The 15,205-nt window shown below is 46.8% G+C and overlaps 1 protein-coding gene across 1 annotated transcript; it reads left to right on the top strand.

The window, feature by feature from the left end:
• Positions 1-240: 240 nt before the first annotated feature.
• Positions 241-14,936, top strand: GRXCR2 (glutaredoxin and cysteine rich domain containing 2). Its single transcript, XM_069956820.1, has 3 exons — positions 241-627; positions 2,222-2,419; positions 14,721-14,936. Exons 1-3 carry the CDS (start codon positions 295-297, stop codon positions 14,934-14,936), a joined length of 747 nt encoding a protein of 248 aa, XP_069812921.1. The 5' UTR covers positions 241-294.
• The last annotated feature ends 269 nt before the right edge of the window (positions 14,937-15,205 follow it).

Here is a 15,205-nt window from a genome sequence, read left to right as displayed (position 1 = left end):
TCATACTTGGCCTGCTGACTTTGATGTGTTTGTAAACTGAGTCACATAAAGGATGTGGAAGCTAAGGTGATGTAGTTGTCACCACACATATATGATTACTTCTTTCATGAGTATTTATTAATACTTAATAAGGTGGTGTTGGTTGAAGTTATATGAGAAGATCTTAAGCCTTTTGTGAATTATTTATTACTTGCAGAAATGGATGAAGACAAAGTGCACAGAAAGCTACGTTGACACAGGCAAGTTTACTTTTTCGAAGAACTAAAAGAATATAGTAGCAGACTGCGACAGCATATGGAGGAAGTGCAGAGAAAGTTAACCCATAGGTATGAAGACAGACCTCGCAAGGTGAGATTCAAGATCTCATCAGCATACAGTGGTCGGGTCTTAAAACAGGTTTTTGAGGATGGCAACGAACTGGAGTCCCCGGATGAAGAGTATCCTCACAGTTTTCTACATGAAAGTTTTGAGTCCTCTGAACATTATTACAACCCAGCAGAAACACATTCACAGTTCTATCCAACAGCTCGTCTGACGGCTCAGAGAATAAGTGTTTTCAGAGATGGCACCTCTTACAAATTAGCCGGAGACCCCATGTTTTCTGGAAGTCACGGAATAGGCAAGAGTGTAAGTACTATGGCTGTATTTTCAATTATAAGTCTTTCCACTTCAGCTAGTGGTGTACATGCTAATTCAGACTCAACAAAACACTGAATAAGCCCGTATTCTCAAGTAGCAGTTATGATTTTAAACAGTTCAATATGACTGCAATGTATGAATACAAGCCTAATAATTAGGCTGGATTTACACAAACATGTCAAGTAATTTGCACTCTGTTTTTCAGTGCCTGTTTGTTGAATATATCAGTAGATCTGTTAATATACATGGTAAATGTATCCCTAGAACTCTATTAGTGTATGTTCACACTTAATACGATGGAAATGTGAGGACAGGATGCTGATGTATACCACAGTGTGTGCCCCCGTCTAAACTACTAATTTCAATGTGCTGACAGCCTGCCATTACAGTAGTAATTGGACTGTTCATTGCAATACATCACAGTGAGCTGTATAAGGCTATAACACACAGTCAATATATGGCTGTATTTTCAATGTAAGACTTTGTTCCTACATAGTATTTTTGCTCAGTATTTTGCAACCAAAACCACGAGTGGATTGAAAACACAGAAAGGCTATGTTCACACACTGTTAAAACTGAGTAAATGGCCGTATTTAATGGCAAATAATTGCTGTTATTGTAAAATAACGGCCATTATTTGCCATTAAATGGTGTCTGACCACTCAGTTCAGTGAATAGCGGCCGCAGATAACGGACATGTCAGTTTCTGGCGGCGGCGCTAGAGATCCCGGATGGACTGTATACTATGTGTATACCATCCAGCAGGGATTCCCTCAGCAGCAGCACTACGTAAGTAACGTAGTAATCATGGCTGTGATCAACAACGGCGTGATTACTACAGTACTTACGTAGTGTGAACATAGCCTTATACTGAAAATACAGCTATATTGTAACCTCAAAATGACGGCCATATAATACCTTTATCTTACTGTGTGTGAACATAGCCTTAATGTAAGCACTTTGGGTGACATTTAATAAGGAATCTAATGTGTGCAACTATTCTAATGTGGGTTGGTGTTTATCTTGTACCAATATATTGTGTTTGTGATTTATAGAAAAATGCTACTTAGTAAAAAGTTGCAAACAAATTCACCTGGTACTGACCAGATGTAGGCCTGCACCTTTTTAAAAAGTTGCAAATGATAAATTAGGCGCCAATTACGGATTATACAAATTTTGGGGTATTTTTTCGTATACAGAAAACCAATTACTTTTGTTCCCTATCATAGTTCAGGGTGGGCTGTCACAGTTTTAAGATTTATTTTAGTCCGTTTTTTTCAACCAAAACCAGGAGCAGGTTAAAAACACAGAAACTGTGCAAATCTTTACATTATAATTTTGTCCAATTCCACTCCTGATTTTGGATGGAAAAAGACTGACAGAAATACTATGTCTGAACATAGCCAGATCCTGCAGGTTGGAGCATCAATCTCAGCACATACCCGAGTGGACTTTTTTGGACAGGGACCATGCCATTACCTGGCTACTTTATGTAGCGCTAGCAGGAGAGTAATAAACTAAAACCTCCACTATATTGCTGCCATTTATGTACTATAATTGCCTTATTATAATTCTTTTATAGACTTCTGATGTAATAGACTTTGGCAAGATCATAATATACACCAGTAATTTAAAGATTATAAGAACTCCTGTGATCAACACAGAAGTGTCAGAAAATATTAAATGGTCTCCAAGAGAAGGACGGCAAGCGCGTCAAAGAGATTTATGTCATACAGCTATTAAGAGCTATGAGAACAGTCTGGTTAACCTGCACACCCAGGTGAGAAATATGGAAAAGCTCATCTGTGACCAACCAATGTGTTTTTTTTTTTGTTTTTTTTTTCTATTACATACAATTTTTGTGTGTTACTGTGTTACTACAAGTATAGTGGAAGAGCAATCCAGAACTTTATTTCTTGTTCGTTTTTTTAAATATAGTGCTTATATAGTGACGTCGAGATTTTTATTTACAAATAGTGGTTGAGGTTCTTGTGTTTGCCTTGTGTATACCTATTTTAGTAATTTATGCATTTACGAGCTCTCTGCCAGCTTGATACCGTCGTTCCCTCTGATATATCTTCCCTAATACAGCCAACATTTTCGTGATACCTCTGCCTTTTGTCAAGGAATTGGCATCTCATCACACTGAACCTACTTTAAGTGCAGCAAGAGTAGAGGTCTAGCTTTTTATGTTAGCATTTACATACAGAATGTTTGAAATATACATGTATATCCCTAATGGAAAGCTCCTTAAACACCCTTCATGCACAGCAACATGACAGGTTAATGCACATGCACTTACATTGCTGTGATAGAGCCACTTACATATGTCAAGCAATGCCAAAGATAGTACTTTAAAGGGAATCTGTCAGCACCCAGACCGGACCCGGATACTGACAGTGTAGTGTAGGCGGCTGGTCTCTTGTGAGCATGGTACCTGTAGTAAATACGTCAGTGCAGTAGATTCTATACACTCTCGGGCCTCCTGCTCCATGCTGTCACCATCTCGGTGTGCCTCCAGCTTCACGTTGTCATCACTGCATGCGCCATTGATCTCTTAGGTCATGCACTTCTGACATTGTCGGTCGCTTATGCACTGTAGAAGCGGCGTATGCACGCTGAGAGACTAAGTCAATGCTCTGTGTTGGGACACACGTGCACGATTGGCGAAATCAGGAGCGTGCAGCGATCAGCAGTGCATATGGTAATGACAACATGGAGCAGGAGGTGCACTGCGATGACGACAGCATGGAACAGGAGGTCAGCCAGCAGCAAATATGCATCAAAAACAGGGAAAAGGAAGTAGTGGTCAGGCATGCCAAAGTGCGGCACAAATGCCAAGCCACTACTCCTTTTTGACTCTTGATTACAGCGGGAGACCCAAGATTGTATAGAATCTACAGCATGGACACATTTACCACAGGTACCATGCTCACAAGGGGCCAGACACCTACGCTACACTGTTATTACCTCTGGTCCGGTCTGGGTGCTGACAGATTCCCGTTAAACCCTTAGATGCCATAAACAGCAGTGTCTTCTCAGTGACATCTCAGTGGTATGTAACTTTATCAATACCCCCAATAGGAATGCAGGAATTTCAAATGCACACCATTTTTTAAGTTGCCATCAATTTTTATGTTTTTATTTTATACACTTAAAAGATTTTTTTACAGTTTCCAACACAAGAAGCAAGAGCTGTGCGAGCTGTGGCTGCTGGAGAGGATGATGGCAGGAGGACACTGAGGGCCACAGGGCACTGGAGGGACACTGAGCATCCCCCTGCCATGATCCTCTCCAGCAGCCACAGCCCGCACAGCTCTGGGAGTCAGGTCGTGACATCACCATTTTATCCAGGAAATGAAGCCTTGATGCAATAGTAAGTGCAGAGAAAAAAGCACTTTATAAGCATTTACCGTAATAAGTGTATTTTGGTAATTTGTATAAATTTGGGGGGGGGGGGGGCAATACAGAACTTTAATAAAAATTGTCTCCTTTAACACAAGTTTTGGTGTACCATATGCCTTTTTTTGGACGTTTTGGTCATTTACGACCAAAATCAACATGGTATTTGCATATGATAACAACACTGAATGAGTATTAGTAAATCACACAATTTGTAAGACAACAATATGTGTTACTGGTGTAAATATGAAAATAGCTCTCACTATATAAAACATTGCAACATTGCAACATTGGGGGAAATGAAAAGCAGCTGGGGACTGGATAACTAGAATATATACGGTAGATAAATACACATATGTGTGTCCAGAGAGAAGCATATAGCTATATAGTATAGTGGGAGACTAAGGAGTAATATCAGGACCATAATATATTAGAATGTTGCAAATGATATAGGGCTGAGAACTGACACCCTGTACAATACCATAACACATAATAACATATAAACAATATGGGACATGGTAGGAGACAATAGGATGAAAGATATACTCACACTGTGTTCAAGAGTTATAGGAGACACCTGAATCAGGAGCAAGAGATGAACGTAAGTTCGGTAGAGAGAGACCAATGTGCATAATAACAGCCAGATAGTATATAGTGCCATGCTCACCGTTTGTGGGAACTGCATAGGAGAAAGAGATGGCGGCTGGAGCGGCTGTAGAGCCACCATCACTTACTCCTATGCAGTTCCCACACACAGTGAGCATGGCACTATATACTATCTGGCTGTTATTATGCACATTGGTCTCTCTCTGCATCGGACTTACATTCACCTCTTGCTTTCGATTCAGGTGTCTCCTATAACTCTTGAACACAGTGTGAGTATATCTTTCATCCTGTTGCAGCCGACTGCATCCCATATTGTTTATATGTGATTATGTGTTATGGTATTGTACAGAATGTCAGTTCTCAGCCCTATATCATTTGCAATATTCTAATATATTATGGTCCTGATATTACTCCTTAGTTTCCCACTATACTATATAGCTATATGCACCTCTCTGGACACACATATGTGTATGTATCCATATTTTCCAGTTATCCAGTCCTCAGCTGCTTTTCATTTCTCCCACATCCCATGTAATATTTTATATAGTGAGAGCTATTCCCATACTTACAACAGTAACACATATTGTTGTTTTACTAATACTCATTCAGTGTTGTTATCATCTGCACATACCATGTTGATAAAGGTCGTAAACGACCGAAACGTCCACAACAGTGATATGGTACACCCAGGGCCGATTCTGGGGTCTCTGCCGCCTGAGGCAAACCTCAGGCGGCCGCCCCCTCACTAGCAACATCCGCCACCCCACCCCGCCGTAACTGAATCACCCGCGTCTGCACAACCACCCCCCTCCCCGGCCGGCCATGCAGCCACTCACCTGTCCTGCAGCAGCCGTCCGGTCCCGCCGCCAACGCTCACCGCTGTCCCGCGCCGTCAGTCAGCAGCTGTCATCGCCGCCAACGCTCACCGCTGTCTTCCCGGCAGGCCCGGACTGGTAATCTGGCAAGCCGGGCAAATGCCCGCTGGGCTGGCCGGATTACCAGTCCGTGGGCCGCCCAGGCTACATAATAATTAAAAAAAAATTACCGCTGCGGCCCGCCACAGCAGCCCGCTTCTCTCTGCCCAGCCGCTTGGCCCGCCCCTGCCCGCTGCCATGCTCTTCCAATCCAATAAGCGTGGGGCCGATGCGGCCGACCGCAGCAGCCCCTCGTTGGTTGAAGGAGCATGTCAGGAGCGAGCAGGGGCGGGCCAGCCGGGCCGAAGTGAGCGGGCTGCAGTGGCGGGAGGGGGCTGCGGTGGCGTGTCTCTGCCCCGCCTGATCCTCCCCCAAATGCCTAGGCCGCAGACGTGCCGCGCGCAGGCACGTCTGCAGCCACCTCCATCAGGCCCCCCAGCGGTGACGTCACTTCCCTGACGCGCCGCTGAGGACCTGGAGGAGAGAGAAGAGAGGAGCCGCCGCCGCCGTGGACCGAAGACGAGGAGGACGAAACTGCTGGGGAGCGAGGTGAGGTGAGCAAGTGTTTTTTTTTTTTTTAACCCCCTCACATGTGGCCAGAAATGCAAGGGGGAAGGGGGGATGCAGGGGGTCTAATCTGTATTGGGAGATGGGGGGGGCTATTCTTTATGGGGGGGATGCAGGGGGCAATTCTATATGGGGGGGGATGCAGGGGGCTAATCTATATTGGGGGGGATGCAGGAGGCTATTCTATATTGGGGGGGATGCAGGAGGCTATTCTATATTGGGGGGGATGCAGGGGGCTATTCTATATGGGGGGGATGCAGGGGGCTATTCTATATGGGGGGATGCAGGGGGCTATTCTATATAGGAGGGGGATGCAGGGGGCTATTCTATATGGGGGGGATGCAGGGGGCTATTCTATATGGGGGGATGCAGGGGGCTATTCTATATAGGAGGGGGATGCAGGGGGCTATTCTATATGGGAGGGGGATGCAGGGGGGCTATTCTATATGGGAGGGGGATGCAGGGGGCTATTCTATATGGGGGGATGCAGGGGGCTATTCTATATGGGGGATGCAGGGGGCTATTCTATATGGGGGGATGCAGGGGGCTATTCTATATGGGGGGGATGCAGGAGGCTATTCTATATGGGAGGGGGATGCAGGGGGCTATTCTATATAGGAGGGGGATGCAGGGGGCTATTCTATATGGGGGGATGCAGGGGGCTATTCTATATGGGGGATGCAGGGGGCTATTCTATATGGGGGGATGCAGGAGGCTATTCTATATGGGAGGGGGATGCAGGGGGCTATTCTATATAGGAGGGGGATGCAGGGGGCTATTCTATATGGGGGGGATGCAGGGGGCTATTCTATATGGGGGATGCAGGGGGGCTATTCTATATGGGGGATGCAGGGGGCTATTCTATATGGGGGGGATGCAGGAGGCTATTCTATATGGGGGGGATGCAGGGGGCTATTCTATATGGGGGATGCAGGGGGGCTATTCTATATGGGGGATGCAGGGGGCTATTCTATATGGGGGGGATGCAGGAGGCTATTCTATATGGGGGGGATGCAGGAGGCTATTCTATATGGAGGGATGCAGGGGGCTATTCTATATGGGGGGGATGCAGGAGGCTATTCTATATGGGGGGATGCAGGGGGCTATTCTATATAGGAGGGGAATGCAGGAGGCTATTCTATATGGGAGGGGGATGCAGGGGGCTATTCTATATGGGGGGATGCAGGAGGCTATTCTATATGGGGGGATGCAGGGGGCTATTCTATATAGGAGGGGAATGCAGGAGGCTATTCTATATGGGAGGGGGATGCAGGGGGCTATTCTATATGGGGGGATGCAGGAGGCTATTCTATATGGGGGGATGCAGGGGGCTATTCTATATGGGGGGGATGCAGGGGGCTATTCTATATGGGGGGATGCAGGGGGCTATTCTATATGGGGGGGATGCAGGGGGCTATTCTATATGGGGGGATGCAGGGGGCTATTCTATATGGGGGGTGCAGGGGGCTATTCTATATGGGGGGTGCAGGGGGGCTATTCTATATGGGGGGATGCAGGGGGCTATTCTATATAGGAGGGGGATGCAGGGGGCTATTCTATATAGGAGGGGGATGCAGGGGGCTATTCTATATGGGGGATGCAGGGGGGCTATTCTATATGGGGGATGCAGGGGGCTATTCTATATGGGGGGGATGCAGGAGGCTATTCTATATGGGAGGGGGATGCAGGGGGCTATTCTATATAGGAGGGGGATGCAGGGGGCTATTCTATATAGGAGGGGGATGCAGGAGGCTATTCTATATGGGGGGGATGCAGGGGGCTATTCTATATGGGGGATGCAGGGGGGCTATTCTATATGGGGGATGCAGGGGGCTATTCTATATGGGGGGGATGCAGGAGGCTATTCTATATGGGGGGATGCAGGAGGCTATTCTATAAGGGGGGATGCAGGGGGCTATTCTATATAGGAGGGGAATGCAGGAGGCTATTCTATATGGGAGGGGGATGCAGGGGGCTATTCTATATGGGGGGATGCAGGGGGCTATTCTATATGGGGGGGATGCAGGGGGGCTATTCTATATGGGGGATGCAGGGGGCTATTCTATATGGGGGGGATGCAGGAGGCTATTCTATATGGGGGGATGCAGGGGGCTATTCTATATAGGAGGGGGATGCAGGAGGCTATTCTATATGGGAGGGGGATGCAGGGGGCTATTCTATATGGGGGGATGCAGGGGGGCTATTCTATATGGGGGATGCAGGGGGCTATTCTATATGGGGGGGATGCAGGAGGCTATTCTATATGGGAGGGGGATGCAGGGGGCTATTCTATATAGGAGGGGGATGCAGGGGGCTATTCTATATGGGGGGGATGCAGGGGGCTATTCTATATGGGGGGATGCAGGGGGGCTATTCTATATGGGGGATGCAGGGGGCTATTCTATCTGGGGGGATGCAGGGGGGCTATTCTATATTGGGGGGGATGCAGAGGACTATTCTATATTGGGGGGGATGCAGAGGGCTATTCTATATTGGGGGGGATGCAGATGGCTATTCTATATGGGGGGGATGCAGGGGGCTATTCTATATGGGGGGTGCAGGGGGCTATTCTATATGGGGGGTGCAGGGGGGCTATTCTATATGGGGGGATGCAGGGGGCTATTCTATATGGGGGGGGATGCAGGGGGGCTATTCTATATGGGGGATGCACAGGGGGGCTATTCTATATGGGAGGATGCAGGGGGGATATTCTATATGGGGGATGCACAGGGGGCTATTCTATATGGGGGGGATGCAGGAGGCTATTCTATATTGGGGGGGATGCAGATGGCTATTCTATATGGGGGGGATGCAGGGGGCTATTCTATATGGGGGGTGCAGGGGGGCTATTCTATATGGGGGATGCACAGGGGGGCTATTCTATATGGGGGGATGCAGGGGGGATATTCTATATGGGGGATGCAGTGGGCTATTCTATATGTGGGGAAGCAGGGGGGGCTATTCTATATGGGGGGGATGCAGGGGGGCTATTCTATATGGGGGGATGCAGAGGGGGCTATTCTATATGGGGGGATGCAGGGGGGCTATTCTATATGGGGGGATGCACAGAGGGCTATTTTATAGGGGGGTGCACGGGGGGGATTATTTTATATGGGGGGGATGTACATGCAAGGAAGGGAGGGCTATTCTATATGGAGGGATGTACAATGGGAAACTATTCTATATGGGGGGATGTACAGCAGGGGGGGCTATTCTATATGGGACAGATGTACATGGACAGCAGGGGGGGGGGGGGATTCTATATGGGGGGGATGTACAGCAGGGGGGGCTATTCTATATGGGACAGATGTACATGTACAGCAGGGGGGGCTATTCTATATCGGAGAGATGTACATGTACAGCAGGGGGGGCTATTCTATATGGGAGAGATGTACAATGGGAAACTATTCTATATGGGGGGATGTACAGCAGGGGGGGGCTATTCTATATGGGACAGATGTACATGTACAGCAGGGGGGGCTATTCTATATGGGACAGATGTACATGTACAGCAGGGGGGGCTATTCTATATGGGGGGGATGTACAGCAGGGGGGGCTATTCTATATGGGACAGATGTACATGTACCACAGGGGGGGCTATTCTATATGGGACAGATGTACATGGACAGCAGGGGGGGGTATTCTTTATGGGAGAGATGTACATGTACAGCAGGGGGGGCTATTCTATATGGGACAGATGTACATGGACAGCAGGGGGGGGCTATTCTATATGGGGGGGATGTACAGCAGGGGGGGCTATTCTATATGGGACAGATGTACATGTACCACAGGGGGGGCTATTCTATATGGGACAGATGTACATGGACAGCAGGGTGGGGTATTCTTTATGGGAGAGATGTACATGGACAGCAGGGGGGGGCTATTCTATATGGGACAGATGTACATGGACAGCAGGGGGGGCTATTCTATATGGGAGAGATGTACATGTACAGCAGGGGGGCTATTCTATATAGGAGAGATGTACAATGGGAAACTATTCTATATGGGGGGGATGTACAGCAGAGGGGGCTATTCTATATGGGACAGATGTACATGTACAGCAGGGGGGGGGCTATTCTATATGGGGGGGATGTACAGCAGGGGAGGCTATTCTATATGGGACAGATGTGCATGTACAGCAGGGGGGGCTATTCTATATCGGAGAGATGTACATGTACAGCAGGGGGGGGCTATTCTATATGGAGGAATGTACAATGGGAAACTATTCTATATGGGGGGGATGTACAGAAGGGGAGCTATTCTTTATGGGAGAGATGTACATGTAAAGCAGGGGGGGGCTATTATATATGGGAGAGATGTACAATGGGAAACTTCTATATAGGGGGGGATGTACAGCAGGGGGGGCTATTCTATATGGGACAGATGTACATGTACAGCAGGGGGGGCTATTCTATATGGGGGGATGTACAGCAGAGGGGGCTATTCTATATGGGAGAGATGTACATGTACAGCAGGGGGGGGCTATTCTATATGGGAGAGATGTACATGTACAGCAGGGGGGGGCTATTATATATGGGAGAGATGTACAATGGGAAACTTCTATATAGGGGGGGATGTACAGCAGGGGGGGCTATTCTATATGGGACAGATGTACATGTACAGCAGGGGGGGCTATTCTATATGGGGGGATGTACAGCAGAGGGGGCTATTCTATATGGGACAGATGTACATGTACAGCAGGGGGGGGGCTATTCTATATGGGAGAGATGTACATGTACAGCAGGGGGGGCTATTCTATATGGAGGAATGTACAATGGGAAACTATTCTATATGGAGGGGATGTACAGCAGGGGGGGCTATTCTATATGGGACAGATGTACATGTACAGCAGGATGGGGGCTATTCTATATGGGGGGGATGTACAGCAGGGGGGGCTATTCTATATGGGACAGATGTACATGTACAGCAGGGGGGGCTATTCTATATGGGAGAGATGTACATGTTCAGCGGGGGGCTATTCTATATGGAGGAATGTACAATGGGAAACTATTCTATATGGGGGGGATGTACAGCAGGGGGGGCTATTCTATATGGAGGAATGTACAATGGGAAACTATTCTATATGGGGGGGATGTACAGCAGGGGGGGCTATTCTATATGGGAGAGATGTACATGTACAGCAGGGGGGGCTATTCTATATGGGACAGATGTACATGTACAGCAGGGGGGGGGGGGTATTCTATATGGGAGAGATGTACATGTACAGCAGGGGGGGGCTATTCTATATGGGACAGATGTACATGTACAGCAGGGGGGGCTATTCTATATGGGAGAGATGTAAATGTACAGCAGGGGGGGCTATTCTATATGGAGGAATGTACAATGGGAAACTATTCTATATGGGGGGATGTACAGTAGGGGGGGATATTCTCTATGGGGGGATGTAAATCAGCAGTAGGTTATTCTATATAGGGGGGGGAAGTACTGGGGGGGGGGGCTATTCTATATGGAAAGATGTGCAGCGGGGGGCTATTCTATATGGAGGGATGTATAGATGAGGATGTATAGATGAGGATGTTGCTGGAGCATGAAGCCTAAAATGTCTGTCTGGCAGATCCCGTGGAGAGGAGTCATAGCCAGAGAAGCCTTCATGATGGCCGGAGCCAGATGGAGAAGAAAAGGAAAAGTGGACGTCTCTTCATGCAGAGAAGACGCCTACTGTGAGTCACTGAATGTAACTGCACTATAATCACTTATAAGGTCCGCAGAACCTTTATACAGCTGGGATCTACCTCTGTATCAGGGGTGTCAATCTCTGGCCCTCCAGGTGTTGCAAAACTACAATTCCCATCATGCTTTAGCTGACCAGGCATGATGGGGATTGTAGTGATGTAACAGCTGGAGGGCCGGAGTGTGACACCTGTGTTCTCTGGTCACTGCTTTCGGAGAATATTGGTCTCTTATAGTGGCTGTTATTTGGTGACAGTATAGTGGTATCCAGTCACTGTATAGTGAGGGTAGTGAGCATGGTGTGATGGTATTACTCGTATTATTGGTAATATTAGTGTTTTATATAGTGAGTCACAGTATAGTAGTGTTAGTCATTATGTGGTGATAATGGCCGTGCTCATGGTGTGGTGATATTATTTGTTACTTATACACTGGTAGTATTGGCAGTATTGGTGTGTTTGCTTAGTAACAGTATTGCAGTAACGGGTACAGTGTGGTGATAATATTTGCTTACTGGTGTTATTATCTATGACAGTATTATCATGCACAGAAAATTCTTAACTTTGTTACCATTATATATGCCTAAAATTTTTCCTGGGGCCCTACTTATACCATAGATGGATGGATGGATGGATACGAACGATAGATACGAACGATAGATACGAACGATAGATACGAACGATAGATACGAACGATAGATACGAACGATAGATACGAACGATAGATACGATAGATAGATACGAACGATAGATACGATAGATAGATACGATAGATAGATACGATAGATAGATACGATAGATAGATAGATAGATACTGTAGATAGATAGATAGATAGATAGGAGATAGATAGATACGATAGATAGATACGATAGATAGATACGATAGATACGCTAGCAGCTCATGTATCTTTGATTACACATGAGATCACAACCAGCTGACACATTATAAATAAAACCTTACTACTTCTACCGACATTATATGGGGACATAGTCAGGATAAAAGGGATTTAAAAAATATAGTAACTTTTGTCCAAAAACAGCACCACCCTGTCCTCAGACTGTGTATGGTTATTACAACTTGGCTCCATTCACTTCAATGGAACTGAGCTGCAATACCTCACACAAACTGAAGAAGAGTGTGGCGCTGTTTCTGGAAGAAAGTGGCCATGTTTTTCCTCCTTTAAAGGGAATCTGTGAGGTCCGTACCAGGTCTAGGGTTTTAGACAGACAGACAGGTGTGAGGGAGATATCACTGACAGGACCTTTAGTTCAGTGTAAACTTATATAATTGTCCTTTTCATTTCCAACTAAAGTTTCACAACAGCAGCCGCAGCAGCAGCAGCAGCACCCTATACGTCCATCAGTCAGAGCAGGAAGGGGCGGGGCAGAAGGTGCTGCTGTGGCTCCACCTCTCTGACACTTCAGCTGGTAATGAAAAGAATGATTATAGAGGTTTACACTGGACTAAAGATCCAGTCCCTGATCTGTACGCTGGAATCTACAGCTGTGTACCTGGTATAGACCCCCACAGGTTCCCTTTAAGGGCACGTTCATACCTAATCCAATGCGGATTTGATGCTTCTGATTTAATCAGTTGAAATGATTGCATAAATATGCCGCATCAAATCCGCAGCAGATCATGTTATAGCATTATTTTTAGGTGCTGATGGTGGGGTTCACATGTTTAAGGGAGTAGTGGGGACATGGCTAAATGAAGCAGAATTTTCTAAAGCTCGTATTTTAAACGGCTATCCATGATATGGTGTGTGGGCTGCTGGGCTTTGACTGCCAGGGCTGACTTTAAGTCCCAGTCCGGCCCTGCTTCCCGGCCCTGCAGCCGCTCACCTGTCCTGCCGCCGATGGGTTGTCCTGCCTCCAACGCTCACCGATGTTCCCTTCCGTGCTCCCGCGCCGTCAGCCAGCAGCTGTCATCGCCCTTCAGCGAGTCGTGAGTGCCCGGGGTCAGCAGGGGCCGTGATGCCCCCACTGACCCCGGGCACTCATGACTCGCTGGAGGGCGATGACAGCTGCTGGCTGACGGCGCGGGACAGCGGTGAGCGTTGGCGACGGGACAGCTGCGGCAGGACAGGTGAGCGGCTGCAGGGCTGCTGTCTGCCGCCCCCTGCAGGGGCGCAGAATCTGCCGCCTGAGGCGGAATACTCATTCCGCCTCATGGCAGAAACGGCCCTGGGTACACCAAAACTTATGTTAAATCCTCGCTATCTGTGTTGGAAACTATAAAAAAATCTTTTAAGTGCATAAAATAAAAACATAAAAATTGGTGGCAACTTGACAAATGTGTGCAGTTTATATCCTGATAATTGCTTTAACTGGCATTCTCTACTTTGAGTGCGCAGACATGGCATCAACTATCTATCAATACCCCCATGACTCTTTCGAATGAATGCAGGTTCAAGTTTGTCACAGTTTTGTTTTACAATAAGCTATACTGTATGTACACCAACATAGTGCCATAAATCTGATTTTTCCAGTTGAAGAGAAAACTGCTGCTGTATCACAGTATGTAAGGGTTCAGAGAACTCTGGCTGGCACACAGTTAGACTTTGCTCTTGCATTCAAGGATTTACTGACCGCTGGCTGTAATGGAAAGCTAAACACATTTCTACAGATCTCAGTGGCACACCCAAGAAAGAAAACTTCAGCTTAGGAGGTAGAAGAGAAAACCTTCAATGTGTGTGTCTTCTGTCCTCCAACTTCTATACAAGACGTTTTACAGCCTGACTTTCCAATATTCAAATTACAAATGCAGTCAGCAGGACTACTTTGAATTGAATAGTAAGCAGGGCTAGTAGCAGTCTCTGAGCCTTATTATGTGTTTTGTAATTTAGTCCATAAGAGCAGGTTGGATATTGTCACTCATTGTGCCCTATCTGTATCGCAGGGAGAAGAGACCCACGAGTGCTCACAGTGTAAGGGCTCTGGATGTGCACCTTGTTCTTTGTGTCATGGGAGCAAGTTTTCAATGTTAGCCAACCGATTTAAAGAGTCTTACCGCTCGTTGCGTTGCCCTGCTTGTGATGAGAACGGCTTGCAGCCTTGCCAGATGTGCGCGGACGAAACAGAAGAATTTGGACGACCATTATCTCCTCGACCATAAAAACCCTTGAATGTCAACCTAGAAGAATGGAAAGTATTGTCAATAAAAATAAAAATCTTTCTTTATTCCAATGGCTATCATACCACCTATAACTGCTGCTGTAACAGCGTATTGAAATGTAAGAAATGCTTGTTCAGTAATTGCTTGATGTGTCTGGTGATGCTTAGCTGCCATCCATAAAGCTGTCTAGATAAAAGTCAATTGCCTGGAGAACCAGAATAAATGCCTAGTTTGACCACCCAAATGCATTCTTCCTATGGCAGCTTATA

This window comes from Dendropsophus ebraccatus, chromosome 1 (genome assembly GCF_027789765.1).
Source record: "Dendropsophus ebraccatus isolate aDenEbr1 chromosome 1, aDenEbr1.pat, whole genome shotgun sequence".
Taxonomy (NCBI): Eukaryota; Metazoa; Chordata; class Amphibia; order Anura; family Hylidae; genus Dendropsophus; species Dendropsophus ebraccatus.
This window is presented reverse-complemented; position numbering and strand designations above follow the sequence as displayed.

Coding starts and splice junctions, on each gene's coding strand:
- GRXCR2 (XM_069956820.1), top strand. CDS start 295: ATGGAGGAAGTGCAGAGAAAGTTAACCCATAGGTATGAAGACAGACCT. Junction 628..2,221: donor GTCACGGAATAGGCAAGAGT/GTAAGTACTATG, acceptor ATTCTTTTATAG/ACTTCTGATGTAATAGACTT. Junction 2,420..14,720: donor TGGTTAACCTGCACACCCAG/GTGAGAAATATG, acceptor TCTGTATCGCAG/GGAGAAGAGACCCACGAGTG.